Source organism: Schistocerca gregaria, chromosome X (genome assembly GCF_023897955.1).
Source record: "Schistocerca gregaria isolate iqSchGreg1 chromosome X, iqSchGreg1.2, whole genome shotgun sequence".
In the NCBI taxonomy this organism is placed as follows: domain Eukaryota; kingdom Metazoa; phylum Arthropoda; class Insecta; order Orthoptera; family Acrididae; genus Schistocerca; species Schistocerca gregaria.
In genome coordinates, this window is record NC_064931.1 from 603871389 (window position 1) to 603897062 (window position 25674).

General features: G+C 40.7%; 1 protein-coding gene across 1 annotated transcript in view; it reads right to left on the reverse strand.

The window, feature by feature from the left end:
* Positions 1 to 14205: 14205 nt before the first annotated feature.
* The window catches only part of LOC126297537 (early endosome antigen 1-like), a 182740-nt gene continuing 171271 nt past the window's right edge, over positions 14206 to 25674 (reverse strand). Inside the window, exons 15-16 of the mRNA XM_049988450.1 lie at positions 18314 to 18489; positions 14206 to 15238 (exon numbers count right to left, since the gene is read on the reverse strand). Coding sequence (XP_049844407.1) covers positions 15014 to 15238; positions 18314 to 18489 — 401 coding nt within the window. The 3' untranslated portion in view covers positions 14206 to 15013. The remainder of the gene's footprint in view (positions 15239 to 18313; positions 18490 to 25674) is intronic.

Consider the following 25674-nt stretch of genomic DNA (forward strand, 5'->3'; position numbering starts at 1 on the left):
ATCTGGTAGAAATTCTTTCTGCGATTTGTAATCAAGTCTTTCCTTTCAACCACATAACTGGTTTGCATCCTATGGAGGGAGATCTTTATGGCCTCTAGTGAATCATATTCGTGGCATCTCATATCTCGAAATTTGCAACCTTTGTCGAGCCTATCCGCTACATAAAAACTCCTCTGTCCTTGTCCCGCCCTCCCTGCATTTTTGTCGTTAGCAATACATTCACACAGACATACAGAGAACAGAGGAAACGCACTGCAGCTGTAGAATATGTGGTTGGAAGTGACTGGATGCTTTGGAGCACAGCACTATACTATGCCGTCTGACCAGAAAATTTGTGTATTTGCGCTAGGTGTTGGCAACTGTACTACATTTACAAGGAATTGTAGAATACGGAGCGAGAAGTGATGTCATGATCGCATGGGCAGAAGTGATATAAAATCGATAAAATTAAGAAAAATGGGGGAAAATACGTATAAATTGAGGGAAAATACGCCAAAATGCAGGGAAATTGAGGGAGTACCTGCGTCTCTTCTGCCTGATGCAGGAAAATTCTTGTACATGGGAGCGAGTATGCGACAGCAAGAGGAATTCGAGAAAAAGTTTATATAGAAGCACCTGGAACCAGGGAAACAGTTCAAAAATGGTTCAAATGGCTCTGAGCACTATGGGACTTAACATCTGAGGTCATCAGTCCCCTAGAACTTAGAACTACTTAACCCTAACTAACCTAAGAACAGCACACACATCCATGTCCGAGGCAGGATTCGGACCTGCCACCGCAGCAGTGTCACGCGGTTCCATACTGAAGCACGTAGAACTGCTTGGCCACTTGCATACTGGAGTCACCACAGCTGGGAATACAACATTCTTGAGCTACCTGCACAGGGTAGCCACGTGGTCTCAGGCACCTTGCCATAGTCCGTGTGGCTCCCCCGTCAGAGGTTGTAGTCCTCCCTCGGGCATGGATGTAGATGTAGAACTGAACAATAGCCAACACCGTCCCTGGATTTTACCGCATTTAACACTTGCGAATTAGCAAGTAAAATTTGTCACATTCGATGATAAACTGTGAACGATGAAAGGAATCATTTACTTTGACTAGCTGTGAAAAAATTACATAAAACACAACATTAACTTCTCATCAAAAAGGCACACTTACCGCCCGTAGGTCTCACCCGTCTCGCATCCTACAAAACGCTCCATGAGCTTTCGCTCTCAAACCAAAACCCGCTCCCGGTACCTACAGAAGTGGCCAGAGTCACCCCTATTGTGCTGCCAGCGTATACGAAAGCTGCGTTCAAGGCAAAGAGAAAACTCTTTGCTACCTGGTTCGTGTTTCCTTACAGTTGGCTGCTCTGACACGGCGGCAGACTGCTACACTCCCACGGATCTACACACTGAAATCCTTGCACACTCTCTTTCACACTTTCAACTGTGGACAAGATGAGGAAAGAATAGATACATTGAAATATGGCACTTAAATGTGTCAAACATGTGTGTGGGGCTACGACAAGTACCAACAACCTCATGAAATGTTAAAACTAAATATGGATAGTATACTGTGGCCATCACAAACACATCCAGCTGCTCAGTCTTTTCGCTTTTCTTCTTTACATCTAGGGTAATAGACCATTTGCACCAACAACTGAGGTGCCAGAGGCAAACAAATGAAGCTTGCCATATGGCAAAATCATGAAGAGGCTCTTGCAGAGACCTTTCACTGTCTTTGATGCTTTCCTGGAACAGAGAGACATCTGCCTCTAAATTTAGATGGATCTGCCAGTTGTGTGGTGTAACATGCGATACTCATATACAACTGCGTGTTGTGCATGCGACTTAGAGCATTATCTACTTGTGATCATTAACTGCAAACATCTCCACACCACAGTCATCAGAGGACTTCCAACTCATGTGTGATAAAACATATCCATCGATGGTCAACCTGTTTCGGTACCCTCCTCTAGACCAACGGTGATGCATGTAAAGTAGCCCATTTCCCTGCCACATCTTGGATATAAATCGAGTCTTCAGTTTCATACAGGTACGAAGCGACTGTTATTGTGCTTTCCATGTTTGTACTACCCTAATGCAGGAAAGTGGACCATCAGAGAGAGGGCAAGTCTTAAGATTTTTTAGTAGGTTGGTGTATAAGATGCGCAGATATTGTCATAGAAAATCAAACAGCATATGGGTACATCAGCAATATGACCATATACATATAGAGAAGTGTGGAAAACGCTATGGCCAAGTGGTTCTAGGAACATCAGTCCGGAACCGCGCTGCTGCTACGGTCGCAGGTTCGAATCCTGCCTCGGGCATGGATGAGTGTGATGTCCTTAGGTTAGTTAGGTTTAAGTAGTTCTATGTTCTAGGGGAATAATGACCTCAGATGTTAAGTCCCATAGTGCTTAGAGCCATTTGAAATATTTTGAAATGTGGGAAAAAATATGGAAGATGGTATAAAATCGGGAAAATTCGAGGAAAGCCGGATATAATCACGAGAAATTGATGTGAGATACGTAAAAATTAAGGGAAATACCATGGAATGTAAAATCGGGAAAACGTAGTAAAATTACCGAAATTGACTGAGACTACATAAAATTGGAGACAAATACCATGAAAAGAGTACTGTACAAAATCAATAAAATTGCGTGTTCTGGAGGAGGGGAGTAGACTGATGCTACATATACACACCTTAATAGTGGAGAGAGGAGGCATTCTAGAGATGTAACATCACGGTGAAATGGCAATATTATGCTGCACATGAGAAATACAGCCTAACATTGGACCATGACTTTTGAGTGCGAGAGGAAGGTTATCAGAGGCAAGATTGTTACATTTCCTCTGACTACTGATAGTGATGTTTTAAAGACGTCACTGTTTCTTCGTATGAATTTTCGACCGTCGACAATCATTTTATAGGGCTGTTGTGAACAGATCATAATTTCTTAACCATATTCGGGCATGAACTTCGTAAACAGCAGACGTCATAAACCTCCGGAAACCTATGTAGTGTTTGTATTACAAAGATTCGATGTTTTATTTGGTGTGAAAGGTCGTAGTTTTATCCCTTTACAGTGTGTCGCCATAGCTTATCGTAGAGAAACTTGCATGAAGAATGTATGTCATACACTGGGAATATATTTCTTAGATTGGTATATTAACAGCATTGCATTCCGCATGACCAATAGGTCAGAAGCCACATCGCTATAGCATTATAGCGTGTTTTAAGTGCAGAACTGTGTAGCCTTAGGAGTGCATGTGTTTATGTTTATGATCATTTCTCTTTTACCAATACCTTCTTGGTACAGATCCCAGACACTAGAACAATACTTGTGAATTGATAGCGCAGTTGATCTTAGCTGAGATCTCTCTCCATAGGATGCAATGCATGTACATGGTTGAAAGGAAAGACTTGATTCCAAACTGCAGACAGCTTTTCTACCAGGTTGCATAACGCTGTCAGCGACTCTTGAGTGAGTGTAGACCCAAGACTTCGTTTTATGCAGGGTGACAGTAACACTGTTGTTGTGATCGAATTTTTAATAATGTGGTTCTTACATGAAATGTTTGTTGGTGGCAGTAGAATCCATCTGTGGTCAGCTTCGAATATCAGTGTTCAATAGTATTCCTCAAAGAGAACATCGTCTTCCCTCCATGAACACCCATTTGAACTACCTAGTGAGTATAATCTGACTACTGAAAATGAAAATTACTCGCCTTGCAAATGACTCCCATAGTCAATTTAATTAATTAGCCTCTCAATTTGATATCAGTGGCATGGCACCTGATGTGTGGAAGTGACGGCTACGGCACCATGGATGTGAGTCTTGTCTTGGAGCGGTAAACAGACGTTTTTTTCGTTGCAGCATCTTTTAACGACATTTGAATCTCCAACCTACACAGGGAGAGATAACCATCGTAATAAAATCACATGTATTACCGAATTTATAACGTGATACATGGATGAACCTGATGTTTGCAACTTATCTGTACTGTTACCTTAAGAGACTTCGTATCTAATGAGTCATTTGGTTACCTTAAGAAAGAGTTCGAAAGTAAAGAAAGCGTCCTGTGACAGTGGTAGATCTTAGCACTCCATCATGAACCAAAAATGAGTTTAGTATTGTAGTCCTTTGATATATTACCCAACAGATAAGAAATTATTTTTCCCTACCTTATGAGAAAGTACTTAAAGGAAAGGTAGCCTATGCCATACTGTTAAATAATTTTCACAATAAGCAACGCTACATCAATGACTGGGTAAAGTGGGCTTTTTAAACTGAGGGGTGGTCGGGATGGTAGTGGTTAGAACTACTATATACATCCAAGCTGCAGGTGCTTGTTTCACAGTGCACTACATCTACATCTACATTTATACTCCGCAAGCCACCCAGCGGTGTGTGGCGGAGGGCACTTTACGTGCCACTGTCATTACCTCCCTTTTCTGTTCCAGTCACGTATGGTTCGCGGGAAGAACGACTGTCTGAAAGCCTTCGTGCGCGCTCGAATCTCTCTGATTTTACATTCGTGATCTCCTCGGGAGGTATAAGCAGGGGGAAGCAATATATTCGATACCTCATCCAGAAACGCACCCTCTCGAAACATGGCGGGCAAGCTGGAAACCGCGCACGATGCCGGTCCAGCAGCTGCTCACATCACAGCGTACTGGCGCCAACTCGCTTCACAGGCCCCCGCTTATCCTGTGATGGAAACATGTTTTCGTGGACAGTGGAGTCTTCTCCCACCGACCAGTTGTCGCCAAAGCTGTTCGCTGGACAGGTCGGAACTTGCAGACTTCACAATGGTCAGTTGGTTGATCCAGCATGTGCTTGACAAAGAACGGCCTGCCGCATGTTTGGTGCCAAAGTTTGCTCGAGAGTGGAATCCGCCATGACGTCACAACAGGTGGACCAGCACATGTGCTCGCCACGACGTCCCTCGCTAAGTTAATTGTTCACCCGACTCTCATTATTCAATCCACATGAGCCCACTGCCTAATCCAAGATCGTCACAAAAACACTCACCCATACATGTGAGCCATTGACCGCGCCTAGCTTAGTACCTCCACAAGTGAATGTAACAAAGTGTGCATGACTACTTAATTAAATTGATCAATTAATTAACCTCTCTGATGCGGAAAAGTGCCATGTCCACCTAGACTTGGAGTCAGTTTTTGCTAGTGTCACGCCCACCTGGACTTGGCATGAAATAGTTAAACTCCTAACAGACCGCCATGTCCCCTTACTGACCCATGTTCATTGGCTAACATGTACGAAGGTGTAGTGCATCAGTCCTTTTCCAATGAATTCACAGGTGACTCACATTAGTAAAAGTGAACTTTATTATTTATTTTGTGCGATTTTCGTAGTTTAGAAGTGAAACAATAGTGAACGCAAAAAATTCAAACTTCGTATGATGAGGTGGACTTAGGTTCGTGCACATGGCCCAATTGGTTCTTTTTTTTCGTAGGTGTGATGGATTATCGTGTTTGAATTTGAATTTGCGACAGATTTTTTGTTACGGATTTAAGGGAATTGGCTTTCTTGCCGCAAAAATCGGCCACCTTGAATAAATAATAATAAATGATGATAAATAATAGTAAATGATAATAATAATAAATAGAAGTACTGTTTTACAGACAATATGGCGTGTGAATTTGAACATGGCGCGATTTTCTGTGTTAGTGGAGGTAGGCCAATAATAATAAATAATAATAAATGATAATGAATAATAATAAGTAATAGTAAACATAAGCACGGTTTTGCAGGCATTATACTTTTAGAATCTGAATTATACTTTTGGCTTATTTTCCCGCAAAAATCCGCCATCTTGGATGATGTCATGCACTGTTGCCAACTATACACGCCGCCATCTTGGATTACGTCATCGCCGCCATCTTGAATAAATTTGGCAACAATGGAATGTGGGGCGACACTGGCCTTGCCCTACTACTGGTGTATGGGGGGTTGGTGCACTGCATGTGGACCTCAGGACTTGAGCTGACATTTTAAATTTTCAGCTACCTCCAACTCGGTGGACTTCCTACTGACTGACCTAACTGTGCTCGTATCCTCCGATTGGAGGCAAGGGGAAAAATGCAGTACTATTTCGAAACCAGGTCATTGCAGGAATGAGTCCCAACAAATATCCCAATCCTAGTATCCATCAATATGAAGCAAGGAAAACTTGTCGCACACAAAGATTATCGATTTAATTAATTAGTCAAGCAATCTGATAGAGTGAGGGAATATTTCCAAGACACCCACACCTGCTGATTGACCAGGTAAACGCTGGTTTCTTTGTGGTTTGATCCGACCTGCAGTGGTGTGCTACAGGACGAGAGAGAGAGAGAGAGAGAGAGAGAGAGAGAGAGAGAGAGAGAGAGCTGGCGTTTTGACAGGAATTTCTCGGGCATCAAATATCAAAGTGTTGCCACCGCCTAACGCTTTTGTTCGAGTGACCTGCGTTTGCACTGGTGCGAGCTGGTGCTGAGTGTGAGGCATCGAATGGCTGAGGGTGGATAGTGCGTGCTTCGCAACTGAAAGATTTTTAACTGTGTAGTTATGTGCGATGATGGTATTACTTGTGCAATTGGAATAAAAAAGCGATCTATTTAATTACTCTTTTTTTATGTATTTTACAATACCTGCATATTCCCATACAGCAGAGAATGATGAGGAAGAGAAATCCAACGCTTGCATAAATAATTTTTTTATAAATAAAGAATATAACCTCTGCTATATAATTAAATTTTCTGTTTATGAATTCCTTCGTCTCCAGGACAGAGCCACCAATTTCCGGGTAGGGGGTGGAATGGGAGAGGGGAGGGGGAGGGATGAGAGAGTTACCAGAGGGGTAGACTTAATTAAATGATCAATTTAATAATTAGTTAATCAAATTGAAAGAATGGGAGGCAGCTATTTGAAAAACTCAGGCCTGAAAGAGGGCGGGCAGTTTCCTAGAGGGGGAAGGGTTAATTAATTGATCGATTTAATTAGTTAGTCGATGAAACTGATGTCAAAAGTGTGGTTGTATTGGTGAGGGGAGTTCCCAGAGGGTTGGAGGGGAAGGGGAGGACAAAACAGTGTCCTGACCACGATTTAAACTTGCAAGGTATTGTGGACCTTGCACAGGTCCCGTTCGTAGTCAAATGCGCACCTACAAAAAGTATGGAAATTGATTTAAGGGAGTAAAACCTGGTCAGTATTTACTTATATCTCTTAATTCATCTTTCTTGTTGAGAGGTCCAACAATGGCATATGAGGATTAGAACTTAAATTGTGGCAACTATTTATTCACAACCGATACTACAGAGTTACATGTTTGCACCTGTTACTGTCCTTAAAAGTAGTCACCAGCATTGTGTAGAATCCGTTGTCAGTGATGGGGAAGGCATACTATACCATCAGCGCAGCCTGTTCTGTTGATGGTGCGACTGGAGTGGTCTACTGCTGTCGAATTTCCGGAACAGTTCTGAAGTGAATGCCACAAAGTGGTTCCTTCATCTTTGGAATCAAATCAAAGTCACAAGGACTTACACCCTGGGAGTATGGTGGATGGTACAGTACTTCCAATTCCCATTGACCATCCACAGCATTCACAGCTTGCGCTGTGTCCACTCGTGTATTGTCATGTAAAATGATGGGTGGGGTGGGAAGAAAGTTTCGCCGCTTCTTTCGCAAAGCTGGTTGCAGGTGATGAACCGAAAACGAACAGTAATACTGTGCACTGATGGTCTGCCATGTAGGAACATAATGCGTTTGGATAACGTCATCACAGTCGTACACGAGTATCACCATACTGGGGCTCTGAGGCACTTTCGACTTTCGTGACGACCCATTATAACGCCATTCGTTAGATTGGCTTTTCAGTTTTGGCTCATACGATGTGGCCCTGTCTCCTCTAGTGTTACGATACGGTGTACGAAAGCCTCTCCTTTGTGTTCATAGCCCTCCAAGTGGATCTGAGCAGCTTCATAATGCATCCATTTCTGCATTTCCATCAAGTCATGTGGAACCCATCATGATGCAATTTTTCACATGCCCAGGCGTTCCTTCAGGATGCGAAACACAGTCGTATGCGCTAATCCGGTTTCATGGGAAAGCTCATGAATCGTATGGCGTCGATCACCATTCACTAATGCGGCAACAGCATGCACTACTTCTTCAGTGATGCTAGGACAACCTGTCTAATGCTTGTCTGCCGCAGTTTGCTGACCTTCATTGAAGGCTTTTACTCTAGAAGTGGAATGTAAGAGAAGCATACCACGGAAGAATAACTTAGTCATCCCAGCCTCTGTCGTCTCATTTAAGAACGGACTCAGTGAATTGTGGATAGTTAACTGCTGCTGACAACCACAGGCCTTCCAAGACGCATGTGCGTAACAAATGCTGAGCCATTAATTGAAGAACACCTGAGCATCGTAGAAACCTCCCATGCCGAGTCTGTGGGCGAAATTAGTGCTACCACTCGACTATCACCAGATCTCACTAAGGAACATCAGAAGAAGCTACTTGCCATTCTTCAAGAATTCTCTGAGTACTTCAATCCACAGGTGAGGAACAAATTAGACAAATCGATGGTGAAGCACTGTATTAGCACTGTAGAACATCAACCAATAAGCCAGAGAGCATACTGTATGTCAGCAACAGATCATCGAATAATTCACGACGAGGTAGAGAAAATGATGAAGAATGACATCATTCAGGCTTTGCAGAGCCCATGGTCGTCACCAGTGGTCGTCATCAGGAAGACGGATGGCAGTTGGCGCTTTTGTGTTGATTACAGGAAGCATAACTAAAAAGGATGTTTACCCTCTTCCACAAATTAAGGATACACTACTTTGTCTGAAGGGGGCTAAGTTTTTTTCAACCATGGAAATGTACTCGGGATACAGGCAAATCGAAGTAGATGAGGCTGATCGTGCCCCGAGGGCCTGTATGAGTTTAAGGTAATGCCGTTCTGTTTGTGTAATGCACCAGCAACTTTTGAATGGATGATGGATAATCTTCTATGTCACCTGAAGTGGATGATGTGTCTTTGTTATTTAGATGACATTATAGTGTTCTCAGAGACATTTGATGAACATATAAAAAGACTGAGGGCCGTTCTTAAGTGTCTCCAACAAGGCAGACGGAAACATAATCCAAGAAAGTGTCTCTTTGGAGCAAATGAAATCAAAATACTTGGACACCTTGTGTGAACTGGAAGTGTGCGGCCAGACCCAGAAAACGTGAGATCCATAACGGTATTTCCTATTCCAAAAGTATTAGAGATGTGAGAAGCTTCCTCGGGTTATGTTCTTATTACCGTCATTTTATCAAAGACTTTTGTATCACAGCCAGGCCACTCCAAGAGTTGTTAAAAGCTGATGCTAAATTTATCTGCGGTGGTGCTCAACAAGATTCTTTCGATTTGCTGCGAAAAGCTCTGACGACTGACCCTGTACTTGGTCTGTATGATGAGAGAGCACCTACAGAACTACACACAGATGCCAGTGAGTATGGGCTCGGTGCTGTTCTGGTGCAAATTTCGGATGGAAAAGAGAAGGTTATAGCCTATGCTTCTAGGACACTTACAAAAGCCAAGAGAAACTACTCAACTACAGAAAGAGAATGTCTTGCTGTGATCTGGGTCATGTGTAAATTTCAACAGTATCTCTATGGAAGGCCATTCACAGTTGTTACAGACCATTATTCACTTTGTTGGTTGACAGGTCTTAAGGATCCAACAGGACGACTTGCCAGATTGGCACTATGACTTCAAGAGTATGACATTACCATAGTGTACATAAGTGGAAGAAAACACCAAGATGCCAACTGTCTCTCAAGAAACCCTGTGCAAGACCATCAAGACTTTGCTGAAGATAGTGACTGTCTCACTGCACTCCAGGATCTCTCTGCTGAGCAGGAGGAGGACGCTAAGATGTCTCAAATTATAACTGTCTTAAATCAGTCAGAGGATGTGAAAGGACAATTTAAGATAGTTAATGGATTACTTTGCAAGAAAAACTTTGATCCGTTTGGAAAGAGGTAGCTACCAGTGATTCCTAAACACATGTGCTTAGATGTTCTACAGAAATTCCATGACACACCTGAAGCTGGACATTTAGGATTTATTAAGACATACAATAGGATCCGCAAGAGATTTTTCTGGCCAGATTTATTTAGGAGTGTCCGTCACTATGTGTCGCACTGTAGAGACTGCCAGAGGAGAAGGGCAGTTCATCAGAAACCACCTGGCTGCCTCTACCAATTCCACCAGCTGAAACGCCTTTCCAGCATGTTAGGATTGTCCTCTACATCTGCATCTACATTCATACTCCGCAAGCCACCCAACGGTGTGTGGCGGAGGGCACTTTACGTGCCACTGTCATTACCTCCCTTTTCTGTTCCAGTCACGTATGGTTCGCGGGAAGAACGACTGTCTGAAAGCCTCCGTGCGGGCTCGAATCTCTCTAATTTTACTTTCTTGATCTCCACGGGAGGTATAAGTAGGGGGAAGCAGTATATTCGGTACCTCATCCAGAAACGCACCCTCTCGAAACCTGGCGAGCAAGCTACACCGCGATGCAGAGCACCTCTCTTGCAGAGTCTGCCACTTGAGTTTGCAAAACATAACACTGTGATGAAACGCGCCGATCTTCTTTGGATCTTCTATATCTCCTCTGTCAACCCGATCCTCAGACGATTTCCAACGTCTGCTAGTGGCAATACATGGATTATTGTTTGCACAGATTATCTGACACGCTATGCCATTACAAAAGCCGTGAATACAGCCAAAGCATCCAAGGTAGCCAAATTAATCATGGAAGACATTGTATTAAAACAAGGTGCCCCAAGGTTGTTAATTATGCATCGAGGGAAAGTTTTTCAATAGACTCTTGTGACAGAGATAAACTGTCGGTGCAACATGACTCATCACATGATGACTGCCTACCATCTGCAAACTAATGGGTTTACTGAACACCTTAATAAGACCTTGGCCGACATGCTATGAATGTTCGTCAATGTTGAAAAGAGCAACTGGGATGAGGTGTTACCTTTCATGACGTTTGCCTACAACACCACCAAACAAGACGCCACAGGATTTACGCCATTTTTCCTGGTGCATAGGCATGAGGCAACTAAGATGATGGTCACTGTGTTTCCATTACATTGATGACATGGACGACGACTGCATCGGCCATGTGTTAACCACAGCTGATGAAGTTCGGCAGTTAGCTCGACTCTTCACGCTGCAGGCTCAAGAAAACCATCGCCGAAGGTATGACGCGAGCCACCGCCCTGTTGTCTACCAGCCTGGTGAGCTCGTCTGGATCGTCACTCCTATTCGGAAGGCTGGTCTCTCTGAGAAGCTCCTCAGGTCCTACTTTGGACCTTATAAGGTTGTTAGACAGTTGTCTGATGTTACTTATGAAGTTGAAGATTTCAACCCTCATGCAAGACGACGACAGATCAGAATACCGTCCACGTCCTTCGAATGAAGCCCTACAAGGATCCTGCAACCAAGGGTAAATTCAAAGCTCCAGTGACAGGCAACAAGTGGAAAGGTGACGAAGAGCGAGGCGGCAAAAGAAGTTCTAAGAAGATCACCACCAGGGCGAGCATCAGTCATCGGTAGTCGGAGTATACAGGACCGATGACCCGTTCCTGGACTAGTTGGACGTAACACCGAGATGCTGTTCTCTTAAGGAGGGAGCAATGTGGCAGAAGAAGCTGAGTAGTACCGTGGTGTAGTGGATATGACACTACACTGTTGAGGGCCGTGAGTTCAAAACTCACCTTGACTGCACCATTTTAATTTCTATATTCAGTTCGAGTACGTTCTAGAAGTATCCACAAATGTCAAGAATCATTGTAGTGGAATGTTCTGTGGCTATATATTTACTGTGTGTGTTCTGGCCAGAGGCAGTTCACTCTGCACTCTTGTATATGCAAGTGCTGAATAAACCTCCATTAAGTGAAGTTAGTGTTCATCATTCATCTGATTGCACCTTCTTCTACGTGACAATATTAGTGTCTTATTGCAGATATCATGTTCATGGAACTTTTGTTTTTGAAGGTTATGATGACTTTCCTTTCTTTGGATGGGATGAGAGAGAATATTTTTTGCTAAATTCCCTCAGTATTGCTTCAGTGTACTATTTTCCTTTCACTTCAGAAATACCTGCTCAAGCTTTCCTGCCTACTTTTAAAATGTGAAAGTGTTACTTGTTTCTTACTTGTTCTGCGTGACTGATCCGAATTCCAGCTGTGTGTGTTTTGTTCATAGCAGAAGAGAGATGGGCCTTTTCATTTTATAGTCAGCAACAATGACACTGAAGTAATAATAAAGGAAGGAATGTGATGATTAGAGACAATTCCTGCTTAAGTCCGCAGAGTGATTCTCACTGCACATTCATCTGGAGCAAATTGGTAACAGGCACCATCACAGGACCATTAGGAACATCGACCAGTTTGCTGGTGGTGAGACCCTAGTGTGTGGAACGTGTACAGGACATTACCTCTTAATCAACAGTCCAAGGAATATGTGCATCTCACATGGGCAGTTGCTTTGAGGTTCCTCTTCACATACTATAATGGCTGATCGAATGAAACTTCTTTGGTGGATAAAATTCTCACAGTCGAAGGACATGGGCCTGTGATGCCTGAAGATCAGAAATTTATAGCATCCATCTGAGATGTATAGAGGATACAAATTACAGCTTCTTGTACACCATGCGTACTCTTCCAGACCAGTGCATTGGTCTTCCTCAGGAATGAGGATAAAAGTTCTTTAATTAATCTCTAAAATAAAGTCACTGTGAATCATCCATGGAAGGTAGAGCCAACAGTACACCCTAGCATTTGTTTTGATGTTGTGAAAGAGACTTTCAGATGTTTCTAATGTGTAGTTCGAGTTTCTCAATTAAGTATTTGGAGTTTCATGCTGAAGCCCTGTGATTTACACTTTACTTTGTTCAGCAGCTCTTCTGTTACCTCGCTCAGAAAAATGCTCTCATTTCTTGTTTTATCCAAATTTCAGTACTAGTATTATAGGACCCCTGATGATTTTCAGAAATACTTTAAAGTGACTTTTTTTCTATTTCTATAGTTAATTACTAGAACCTTAAGAGTTCCATTTGCTGGGAGTAAATTTTGCAGTCTCATACCAGTACTTTGGAGACTTATCTACACCTATTTTCATCTTAGTCAGATGGAAAATTAGTCTAAAAACAAAGTGAATTTGAAGGTGCCTTTGATCTGTAATGCACACCTACGTCACAGTTTTTAATCACAACTTATACTGCCAGAGACATTGGTTGGCCTGTCTATTTAGCTCAAAACCAGAATGGAAGGGGGGTTGTAGAACAAGCTACCATGTTAACAGAGTTAGCTGTTACATTATGTATAAGAATATGAACAAACAAATGAAATATGAAAGGAAATAAATGATAGTAATTTTGTAAGATTACTCAGGCAGCTGTCCTGAGTTTTTACCTCCAAAAAGTGAAAAAAATTTAGAACTGATGAGATTTTGACTCCACATGGATTAAATGTAGCTCAAGAAATGATATAGGCTATTATGAGAACTGCTTGTAGGAATTTAGATTTCTTTCATATGTACAAGCATGAATAGCAACAAAGAAATCATTGCAACGATAAAAATGTAGCCATAATACTTCTTATAAATATATTTTCATACACTTTATGAAAAACTGTATATAACATGACATCATTGTGTAACTGTGCATCCTTACGGTTTTCTTCAATTGAGTTTGAGCTGTAGAAACAAGGAAAAGAATAAACACTTTTTCCCCTGTTTATTAACCACCACAAACAGTTAATGTTTTGCAGGTGATGCAAAGAATGTGTTTAATGAGCACATTTCCTCTGTTCCTCATTCCATTACCTTGCCTGGGCTGTCCATGTGTCGTTAATTCAGAAATTAGTGTTAAATATGATAATCTAAGTGCCTTTGTAGGGAAAAAGGCAAGGAAAGGGGTAAATGTCAACAATTTCATATACAGTTGTCATATTGTGTGTTCATCTGGTCAATGTATCAGCTGTATGGTGAGTTGTTTCCTTTTCTCCTTTCGGTATTGGTGTTAAATCATATAAATGTACCACATAGTTGTGAAGTACTAATGAGCAGGTAAAATTATCAACAAAGAAAATTATACAAATCAGTTGGAATAAGTAACTAACAGATCAAACAAAATATTAAAATATTTTTTTTAATTTTCAATGAAATCATGAACAACAACAGTAACAAAAATTACAATCATAAAAATATTTTGCAATATACTGTACAATAGCTGTTTAATTTATGCTGAATTAACAGCATAGAGCACTGTGTAACTTTTACCCATTACATGGGAGTTTGTTAGTTGTAAACAATTCCTTTGTTATCGTAACTGTTAGCAGCACAGACTGATGACTAATAATAATCCTTTCCTCAGCTTGATGTAGCACGAATACCTGTATGTAAGCACAATATATGTCACCAGGCTCAATATGAATTATACATATGAAATTAGGTTACTGACTTCATAAACATGTGAATCACTTTTAAAATTAATATAACACAGTAAAATAAATTAAATTTGTACAAAAAATTACCAAAATGGCACAGGGGTTCTCATTATGAACACATAGATGAAATATAATATCAGTGCCCATTAAAATGTACACACAGTCACATTTTCATTACATGAAGTGGCAGTTCACAGTCCTTAAAGCTTTTGTATTGGAAATAGCTGACAGCTCGTTAGATAAATACACGACATAAAAAAATTTAAAGCGCTGTCAGTGAATAGTTAAGCACGAAAATCTAATTTTTCTGTACTACCATGGCCAAGAACAATTTATGTTCTCTGCAATGCAGAGTTTTGAGTAACCAAGATTTCTTATGAAACATTCATAAATATTAACTAATATTACACTGGTACAAGACGTTATCCACACAATACCAAACACCATTCATAACAATAAATGTTTCAGCCATTGTGCCAGTAGCTTGTTAAGACTTATTTATTCATAATTTCATTGTAACAGTTATCACAGACTCTGACTGGTTTCTTATTGTTCCCAACAGGTGCCAGTTTTGAAGAACACTCATTGCAAAATATCTGTCCACAATTTCGACAATGGTGTCTCCTCACTATCATTGAAAAGTCTTTGTTGCACTGAGCACATTGCGGAGCATCTGAATCTTCAGTCCATTTGCGCCCAGTCAACTTTTCGAGGTCCAGCTGAATTACAAACAAAGAAAATGAAAGGAGATGATTATCGGTCAATTTTATAAATTAATCTTAGTACATTGTTCATTAAGCACTTAGAATTTATGCAATGTCATAAATTACTCATACATACTTCAAAGAATATTTGACATGGTATCATTACTTAAGCCTGGAACTGAAAAACTTCTTAGTCATTACTTTTATCGGCCATAGGAAGCCCTCTGTGATACAACACTCACTATTGTTTAAATACTTACTAATTAGTACAGTTTCAGAAAGAAGGAACCATACTTGGTTTCCTGTTATGAACTGAAAACAAATTTTTAATTATATTGTCATTTACTCCTCAGTTTATTCACAGACTTCATTGTATTGGAAGTTTACTCACCCACGAGAGTCCTCATACCACCAGAACAACTATCTTTAGTATTTTCTCCCAAGAGTGATAGTTCTCTAAGTTATTCAGGAGAAATTCTGTGAAGTTTGTAAGGTACGAGAGAGGAACAAGTGGATGTGAAACTATGAGGGTGGCTTGTAAGAGACACTTGGGCAGCTCAGTCAGTAGAGCACTTTCTAACGAAAGACAAAGTCCTGGACTGGTGCACAGTTTTCACCTGCCAGAAACTTTCAATTGTCACACACGCTGCTGCAGAGTGAAAACTCATTATGGGAACTATATTTGATAATATGACAGAGAGAGAGAGAGAGAGAGAGAGAGAGAGAGAGAGAGAGAGAGAGAGAGAGAGAGAGAGAGAGAGAGAGAGAACGCACGCAAATATTGACTGTATAATTTGATTAGGTGAGTGGTTGTTTTCTTTGAGGGAGGGAAAGAGTGAGCATGTGGACATAGAAGAGGGAACATTTTGGTGTAGTCAGGGCATCTGTATGCTGCACACAAGAATATAGGGATGAAAGAGTATGGGAAGATTGGGGAGGCAAGTTAGCGAAAGAGATAGAAGAGAAGATTAGGATTTCACATCTCATTGATGAAGAGGTCATATAGATGGAACACATGTTTGGACTAAAGGAGAATGCTGCAGGAAATCAGTAAATCAGTCACTGAATTTTGAAAGGTACATTCTCAGTATTTGTCTTAAATAAGTTAGAAAAAAAAAACCTAACTCAATAATGGCATGGAGATTTGAACTCTGCTCTTCTCAAATGAAATCCAGTGACTTAACAACTGTGGAAAAGGGGTATAAACCTAACTAAAATGAGTAAGAAGCTTGTGTAGTGGAATGGGTGGGAGGCCAGGAGAGGAGGACGACAAGGAGGGTTGGAGTTATATTTAAGAGGGACTAAGATGGACTGAGGATGGGGATAGGGGGCTGGGAAACTGATAGATGTTTGGGAAGGTACACACTCCAATTGCACACTACAAAGAAACTGGTAGGCATTAGTGTTAACTAGTTTGAAAACTTACCCATAAGGATAAGAGTACTTTGTATTATAGTAACATAGGGAAGAGGATGTCATGGATATGGTAAGTGAATTGGACTGACAATCATTACGACATAGGTATTTCTCATCATCGTAAGAGCTTTTCATGAAATTTTGATCACCAAATTTCTCGCCCACATGTGAAAATATTTTGTTGACACCCACCTACGATAAAATAAAAGAAATCGGAGCTGCCATGCAAAGATTTAGGTGTTCATTTTTCCCAAGTGCTATTTGGGAGTGGAGTGGTTGAGGAATTGTTTGGAAGTGGTTTATGAACTCTATGCCTACACACTGCAGAGAAGTCATTTACATGTACTGGGTGATTCTATGATGATTTTACAAACTTTAAAGAGATGGTGGAGAATGGTAAATGTATGAATTTGAGGTAAGAGACCCTGGTCGAGAAATGGCCAAGTTGAAAGTTGTAAGTGAAAACCATTCTTTTGGCAGTGGACCTCTTCTACGGCAAGCGCTTTCTTTCCATATTTTGGGAGGAGGTAGTATGGACCAAAACAAGGGAAAAAAGTCCTGTAAACATGGGCTCTAGGGTGCTTACCTCTAGAGCTATGATCACTTTTTCATCTTTGCTACTGTGAAACACGTCACTTTCACAGGAGTAGTGCTCATGGCTCCTCAGGTACACATTTCAAAGCCCACGTTTCCTAGGCAATTTTTTCTTGATTTGCTCCATAATACCACCTCCCCAAATATGGAAAGCAAAGAGCTTGCAATAGAAAAGGTCCACTGTCAGAGCTATCAGAACAATTTTTGCACATAACTTTTTACTTGGTTGTTTAAAGACCAGGGTCCATTACCTTAAATTGATACTGCTTTCCTTTCAAATGAACCATGAAAGCTTGTATCATCATGATGGAATCACAGATGTTAACTGGCAGTAGTAACTGGGAACATTCACAACTACGAAGTAACTAAGGACATACACCGACATAATTTAAGATGGAATGACAACTAAACCCAGGAAAACAGATTTATTTAAAAATAAAGATCTTAAGGAAACATAATTCATCCACAAAGGAGATAACTTCCAAAACATTTGTTCAACTGATCCTTGAGAATTGCTCATTATTCTGAGATCCTTTACCATTTGATAAGAATATTCACTCACACACTTAGTCAAGTTAGTCCAACTGGAAACACAATAATTTTATTTTGCTGTTGCCAAGTTATGTGGCATAACAATCACATTTTTATATTTTACATTTAACTACAATTTTATCACCCATGGTGTAGAATCAGTCTCATTTTTATTGTGCTGCAACAACGAAAATTTGTTTCACTGAACCTGTCTCTTATACAAGTTCAAGTTATTGTATGACATGGTTTTTACTGGTATCCCCAGTTTTTGTTCAACTTGTGTCTGCTAAAAGCATGATTTGAGAATGGTTGCCTTGACAACTGACACTAGTCTAGTTATCAAATTTTAATTTTTATATATGTACATGGTTTATGCAATTAAAATCTTTTTCAAAAGAGATATTTTACATTTTAACAAATAATTGCCTCTCATGATGGAAATATGACTGTTCTAACTGCAATGCTTACCACAATATTGTGAAAGTTTTGCTATAATGTAAAATCCAATACAAACATTTTAATCTGAAATAATGATCTATAAACTCCAACCTGTAATGTCTGGTTTTCTCTCCCAAGCTCTTGGAGTGCAGCCTGACTCTCATCCAGTTTCCGCCTCAGTTCTATAATCGTGTGGCGTAAGTTTTCCATCTCACCAGAGGTAGTATAGAAACGTTGAAGAAGAGTTTTATGTTCACGTTGACTTGCTTCTAATTGAGCTTCAAGTACTGTTCAAAAGAAAGATTAATATATCACTACAGGTACTAATATTAGAATATATAGGGTGACAATTATAGAACTATATAAAATCAAATCATCATAACTTCTCAATGGTTTGTTTTCCGATGTTCAAACTACATGGTTGGCCGCAGGGCATGATGGAAATTACTATGCGCGTGTATAGTTTGGTTTAGTGATGAAGCAACTTTCATTTGGATGGGCTCATCAATAAGCAAAATTGCATCATTTGGGGGACTGAGAAACCGCATTTCATGATCAAGAAGTCTTTTCATCCCCAACGGGTGACTGTGTAGTGTGCAATGTCCAGTCACAGAATAATCAGTTCTATATTCCTTGATGGCACAGTGAATACTGAATGATATGTCAAGGTTTTGGAAGATGATTTCATCCCCATTATCCAAAGTGACCCTGATTTTGACAAGATGCGGTTCATGCAAGACAGAGCTCAACCATATCGAAGCAGGAGTGTGTTTAAAAGTAATGAAGGAGCATTTCGGGTACCATATTCTGGCTCAGGGGTACCCGGGGGCCACTAGCATTAGTCTCAATAGGCCGCCATATCCTCCAGATTGGAGCACATACAACTCCTTTTTGTGGGACTACATTAAAGACAAGATGTACAACAGTAACCCCAAAACCATTGCTGGGCTGAAAACAGCCATTCATGAAGTCATCGACAACATCGAAGTTCTGACACTTCAGCAGGTCATACAGAATTTCGTTATTTGTCTGTGCCACATCACCATCAATGACGGCAGGCATATCAATGCCATCCAAATAGCAAAGACATGTCATCCATTTAAGGTGTCGAAGCAGGTTGTCAGTCACAAGTTCAAAAATGGCTTCAGCATTACTCAGCCAAAACGGCATAACTTTAAACTTGTAGAGCTTATCAAGAGTTATGAAGGCAGTCTTTTTCTGGTCATCCTTGTCAACTTCGCTTTGCCACTTGCCATCAGAAATAATTCACTCTTTTCAAGTAGTCTAGGTTGTCATCAATGTGCGGCAATGGATAAGCATTTTTTCTTTCATGATTTTGGGATTCTGTTCTGTAATCAGCAGTCGCTGCAGAAACACCATGTGCAACCCCCCTCCTTCACGAGGGCCACAGGAGAGGACCACGGGTGCTCTGATGGTTCAATGATTACATCTCACAGCCTCTCAGCCTCTTCTCCACTCTCTCTCCTGGATTATCCATTGTTCAGATGGCAACACACTATTTGCATGCCGGATAATTGGTGGATGATCCCCATTGCTGGTATGGTGTTTTATCATGAGCCACTTGGTCTGCCTTATCTCTGCTCTGGATTTGAAAGAATCTGAAAACTGGTGCAGAATGGCTAATACTCGTCAAGGGTTTTCCTTATTCAGGCCAGATCTTATTGGCAGTTCGACAGTAGCTTCCTCCACTGTATTATCTGTAGTGGCAGTGGAGCACGATTCTTCATTGATGACACTGAGCCGCCCTTTCTGAAATGGTTCTGTTGCTCCTATGCATGTACCTCTAGGGACGAGTTGTGGCTGCTCATGATAATTAGTGATTCTAAGCACTTCTTGATCCTGTTTACTGCTTATAGTTGTCACTGACATCTAAATTTCTTTTGTGAGCCTGTGAAGCTTTTTGTAACTGTCAAAAGCTTCACAGTTTAACTGAGCATCTCAACTGATGACTGGAACTCGTCTTGTTGAAGATGATGGGATAACAGTTTTCTCAACAGCAAACAATCACCTAGGGTAATCTTTGCCATGTGCTTTTTGCACTAGTTCTGTCAATCTGGTGCTGTGATCTTCCATGGTCTATGACTGCTTGTGATCCATGCACATCATCCCATCCAATAATAACCTTATGAATGACCTGCTGTGTTCTATCATTAATAGTCTTTTTACAATAAATATTCCTGTTGGCTGCATATTCCCATTTGTACCTTCAGTAAAATCACTTTTGTATCACAGAACATAGTCTTCTGTAGTTGACAATGATAATCATGCAACATTACAGAAAACGGAGCCCTGAGTCAACTAGTGCCTGGACAGGTTGGCTGTCTGTGATGACCTCAATGAAATTTCCTGACATCTTGGTAAACAGTGGCAGTCTCACATACATACCTGAGGAAAATTGTATGTGGAAGATAAAGCAAACCAATACTGTTGTAGTCATCCTGGAAACTGCTACGCAAAGTGACATGGAAAACATAATGAACCACAAAAAAGTACAAGAGACACTGATTTGAGAACAGCCTAAGAAAGACAGATCTTTAATGATACTGCACAACATCCCACATGGCACAGATGTAAAGACACAATATACATGCAGAACTTTGACGATGAATTTATTAAAAGTTTCAAAAATGGCTTACAGTATGATTCAAGACTGGACAAATGGGAAGAAAAGTGGTCCATCAAGTCAATGTAGTCAGTTCTGAGGTTAGAACGGCCCTCATGAAGCAACAAAAAGCATATCTTGTGTTTCATTCGGTTTCAGTGAAAGACTATCTAGTAATGAGCGGTGTGTTCAGTGCCAAGACCTTGGTCATTTCGCAAAACACTGGGATAAAGAAGCAGTAATTTGTGGACATTATGGGGGAGATGGCCATAAAAGACTGCAACAAAATCAAGCAAGCAACAGTGTGTGTGTGCGCGCGCCATGTAAATATAGGGTAAAAAGTGCACATGAAACAGAGACAACTGTTACACATATCAAACCCTCCTAACAAGGCAGGGTTTAAGAATGGATTATGGATAGGCATCTCACAACACTAGATAGCAATGAGGACACCACTGTCTACATAAGAAATATAAATCACAATCAAGGATGAGGAAGGACACTGAAAGAGTGAGCAGTAAGTACCACATAAAAGAGCACGACACAGACCAAACTAGAGCATCACACACCTACAAAAAGCAGGAAAGAACTTTTTGGGAAAATTTAGAACTATGTGGTATAACAGAGATGCAAGATCACAGGTGGATGTAGGAGTGACACATTATACAAACGATCCGGATTTGGTGACACAAACTGTGCTGTTCTACATAAAATGCGACACCACACAACCTGAGGCAAATACTGCACTGCCTACAGGTGTACAAAAAGATTCACCAATGTAGTACGTGACTCTGCAAAAAATACAGTACGACAGTCAGAGCCAGTTTGCATAGGAAAGAAACACCTACAACAGAGAAGTAACCAGTAAAACACAGACCGGAACAGATCCGTGACAGATTTATGAAAACATAGAGAATGCCATGTAACTCACAAGGCTGGAAGGGCCAATGACGCTTACAACTGGGTTAAGGCATCTGGTATGCAATATGCATCCAGAAGGCGAGTACCATATTTTATGGACTATAAGATGCACTCCTTTATTCAAAAAACTACTTCCAAAATTTACGTGCATTAATATAAAAATCTACAGTGTTTGCTTCAAAATTCCTGTCAGTCTTAAAAATGGCCATATATTCAATTCCGCGGGAAATCTGTATCAGTGCACTGATGCGATGAACATGAGTTGCAGGGATTCACAAGTTTGTTGACAGCGGCCTTCTCCAGCCCTGCCATCACAAACCCAGAACACTGTCAAGCTTATAATGCGCCATTACAATCTAAGGTACAAGTGAACTTGAATCGAAAGTGGTTTATGTTATCGGTAACAGTACAATATTTTTGTTAGTAGCTAGTTTCATAATGGAAAAAAAAGTATTCATATGATGCGGGCTACAAATTGAAATTTGCAGCATATGCAAAAGACCATGGAAACAGAGCAGCTGAGCAGAATTTCAGCCTTCAACAAATAGGGGGGGGGGGGGGGGAATCGCGATTGGCGCACTAGCAAAGAAGAGTTGGGGGGAGGAAGGAAAAAAAAATGAAGAAGACTAAATGTGCAAATAGAGGACTGATTGCAAATGGTCAAAACTAGACGATCACATATTGAAGTTGATTGTAAAAATGTTATTTAAAAAAATGCTTAAAAATTACAGTGCAGCTTATAGTCTGTAAAATATGGTATATTACTTTTTCTGTAACTGATTTCTTAGATAGACTCCATCCCAAAGTGAACAACCTGCCCACAGAAGATGAAAAACTGGAGAAGTTACTAAAACAGGATTCTGTCAGAAGAAATGAATCATTCTCCTTAGACAAGTTGTACAAGCACATCATGATGATGCATGGTCATATAGCTCTGGATTATGGATGAGAAGGGCAAGATTGTCCAATATATACCCATTGTCCCTAATGGGGATAAAAATAAGACAGCTTAATGTTATGAGAAGTGTCAGTGTTTGCATGAGGCTAAAAGAGTGGCAGAAGACATTGCAGTTGGATGTACTGTGCCTCCAAGAACCATATCCTACGGCAGGAAAGGTCCTTAGTATGCCAATAACTGTCCAGATAGTCACCCAAGGGCAACACCCTGTGGCAGCAATAATAGTATTTAACAAGGTCATAGTAGTGACAAAAATATCACAGTATTGTTCAGAACACGTAATCTGCAAGGAAATGTTAACCAGTACGGACAGTTACATGCTGGTTTCCATGTAATTTCAATTCAGTGATGAGATCAATAAGTATCTGCTAAGACTACATGACATTAGTCATCTAGGACTAACTACGCTTCTTGTGTACTCCACTGATGCAGATGTGAAGTCAGTATTGTGGCGTAGCTACCTGGCTGATGACAGCAGAAGACAACTAGAAGCAGCCATTATAGAACTCAACCTACAGGTACTGAATGCACCTCACAGTCTCCCTGCCTACAAAGTGAGGGTCAGAGCAACCTCAAATATAGACATCACTAAGCAAATACAGTGGTGGTGTGCCATGCAAAAGTCTGGAAAGTTGAGTGTGGAATGACACTGAGTGATCACAATATCATACACTAAATGCCACTTGCAATGTGACCTTAAGGCCCAAATACAACCTCAAGGATGATAATTGGGAAGAACTAAAAAGGGTATTTCAGTGTCCAGGAAGTCTACTTCTGGGTGAAAATGTATATGTTAAAGAGCAAGTACTGACAGTGACTATGTCATTCTAAAGGAGCACTTTGCACCTGGACTGAGGTGCTGCCGAAATTAAGACATGAAAGAAAAACAGTGAAGAAGTTATATCAGAGCAGCATGACCCAAGACGAGACAGTCCGGAGACTGCATAGATACAGGCATGTTAAACAATGTTTTAAGGGGGAGTTACGGAAAACAAAAATGGAATGATCGAAACAATTCATGGAGACTAACTTAGAAGCTTATCTCTGGGGTATAACATATAAAATTGTCTGCAAGAAAATGCAATCACCAACAATCTTATGCATGCTCAGAAGGGATGATGGGATGGTAACAGAAAGCTGGGAATAGTCACCTATCCTGCTAATGGAAACACTACTTCCTGATGATGGAGAAGGAGGTGAGACAGAGCATCAGTGTAGGTTACAAAAAATATTATGGGAAGACTATAGAAACAATAAACTTGTGTACCCTTTCACACAAAAAGAAACTACGTAAATAATTTTAACACCGAAAAAGAAAAAAAGCCTCCAGGACTAGATGGCATCCCTGCCGAAATAATTTAAGCCCTAGATAACCAATTAGATAGTTACTTGTGTGAACTGTACAACAAGTGTGTCTTGCAAGGATGGGTCCCTGCACCATGGAAGAATGCTAAAGTGGTAATAACTAGTAAAGGGTAAGATAAGGATTAGATGATACCCAAATCCTACAGACCAATTTGTTTTTTGAATGTTCCTGGCACAATATTTGAGAAAAAAAATATGCAACAGATTATGAGATCATGGACTGCTACACAGGATGAGCCCTTACCAGTACTTGTTTAGAAGAAGCAAGCTGACTGAAGACACAATTAACAAAGCAACTCTGCTAACAACAGATGCTCATTTTATGTATGCTCTAGCAATGACAATTGATATTGTTGGTGCTTTTGATAACTTTGGTTGCGTTAGTGGGCTGGATTGTCCAGAAGCACTGCACAACTGCCTGAGATTATTGCCACATGTGACACACTTTTTAATATCCTAGGAAAGAAAATAATGAAGACAACAACAACACACTATCTGCAGGAATCAGTGTGTGATTCAGGATTTTGGGATGTAGCACTGGAGCCCAGGCTACAGAAATTACATGACAGCGACAACGTAAGTGGTGTAATATTTCTGGCTTTGCAGCAATCATATTCAGCTACAAGAAGCTGTTTTAGAGCAACTGAGAAGGCAGCAGTAACATGATGAAGTAATGTGGTGTGAGGTACCAATGACAGATGGTTTGTTCAATACAGGTATCATGAGAAAGACTGCCTAAATTGGGGTCCTCCTCCGTGATTGGCTACTGTGTTCAGAAGTTGCGCAGAAGAATGGTAATCTTCTATTATTAATATTAGACAAACTAAAGAGTGTATTTGCTTGCATTTCAAATTAAAGCATCTCTTAATAGCATGCTATCATTCCATTATTTCACTAGTATTAATAACCAACAGAATTATAAACAACTGCTTAATGAAAAGGCAGACGAAGCACTTCAGTGATCTTGGGATCGTGCCTAACTTAGATGGCGGGCAAAGTGGTTCAGCTGTCTTGGAGGCGCGCATGTTATCCATCGCAGTATCAGTTAAAACTTGATTTGAAATGTCTAGTTTATAAATGTGTGAGTTGGTTTGGCAGTCAGAGGACCGACATGTTGTCTGCCATGGTCAGTGTCAATTAAGACTTTACAATCAAATGAACACACATGTCACCAAGGACAGATGAAAATGTGTGCCCCGACCGGGACTCAAACCCGGGATCTCCTGCTTACATGGCAGACGCTCTATCCATCTGACCCACCGAGGACACAGAGGATAGCGCGACTGCAAGAATTTATCTCTGACACGCCTCCCGTGAAACCCATATTCTCAACATATTGTCCCGCACTACATTCGTAGTGCCCCCGCCCATTATACTCATTACTTGCGGCGTGTTGCCGATTCCTGTAAAGAGCTCAGGCACTGTTTGTGCATTCGTACAGAAGAAGAAGATGGTCAAGTGGCTGGTGAGCCTTAACTTTATATATACTAAGATGGTATCTGTTCTTTCAGACATGACTTTAACTGAGCAGTTTCTCATGTCCTGCCAAAAAAAAGCGAGTGGCATCCCGCAGAAACAAACTGATTGGAAATTTAATCATTTCTA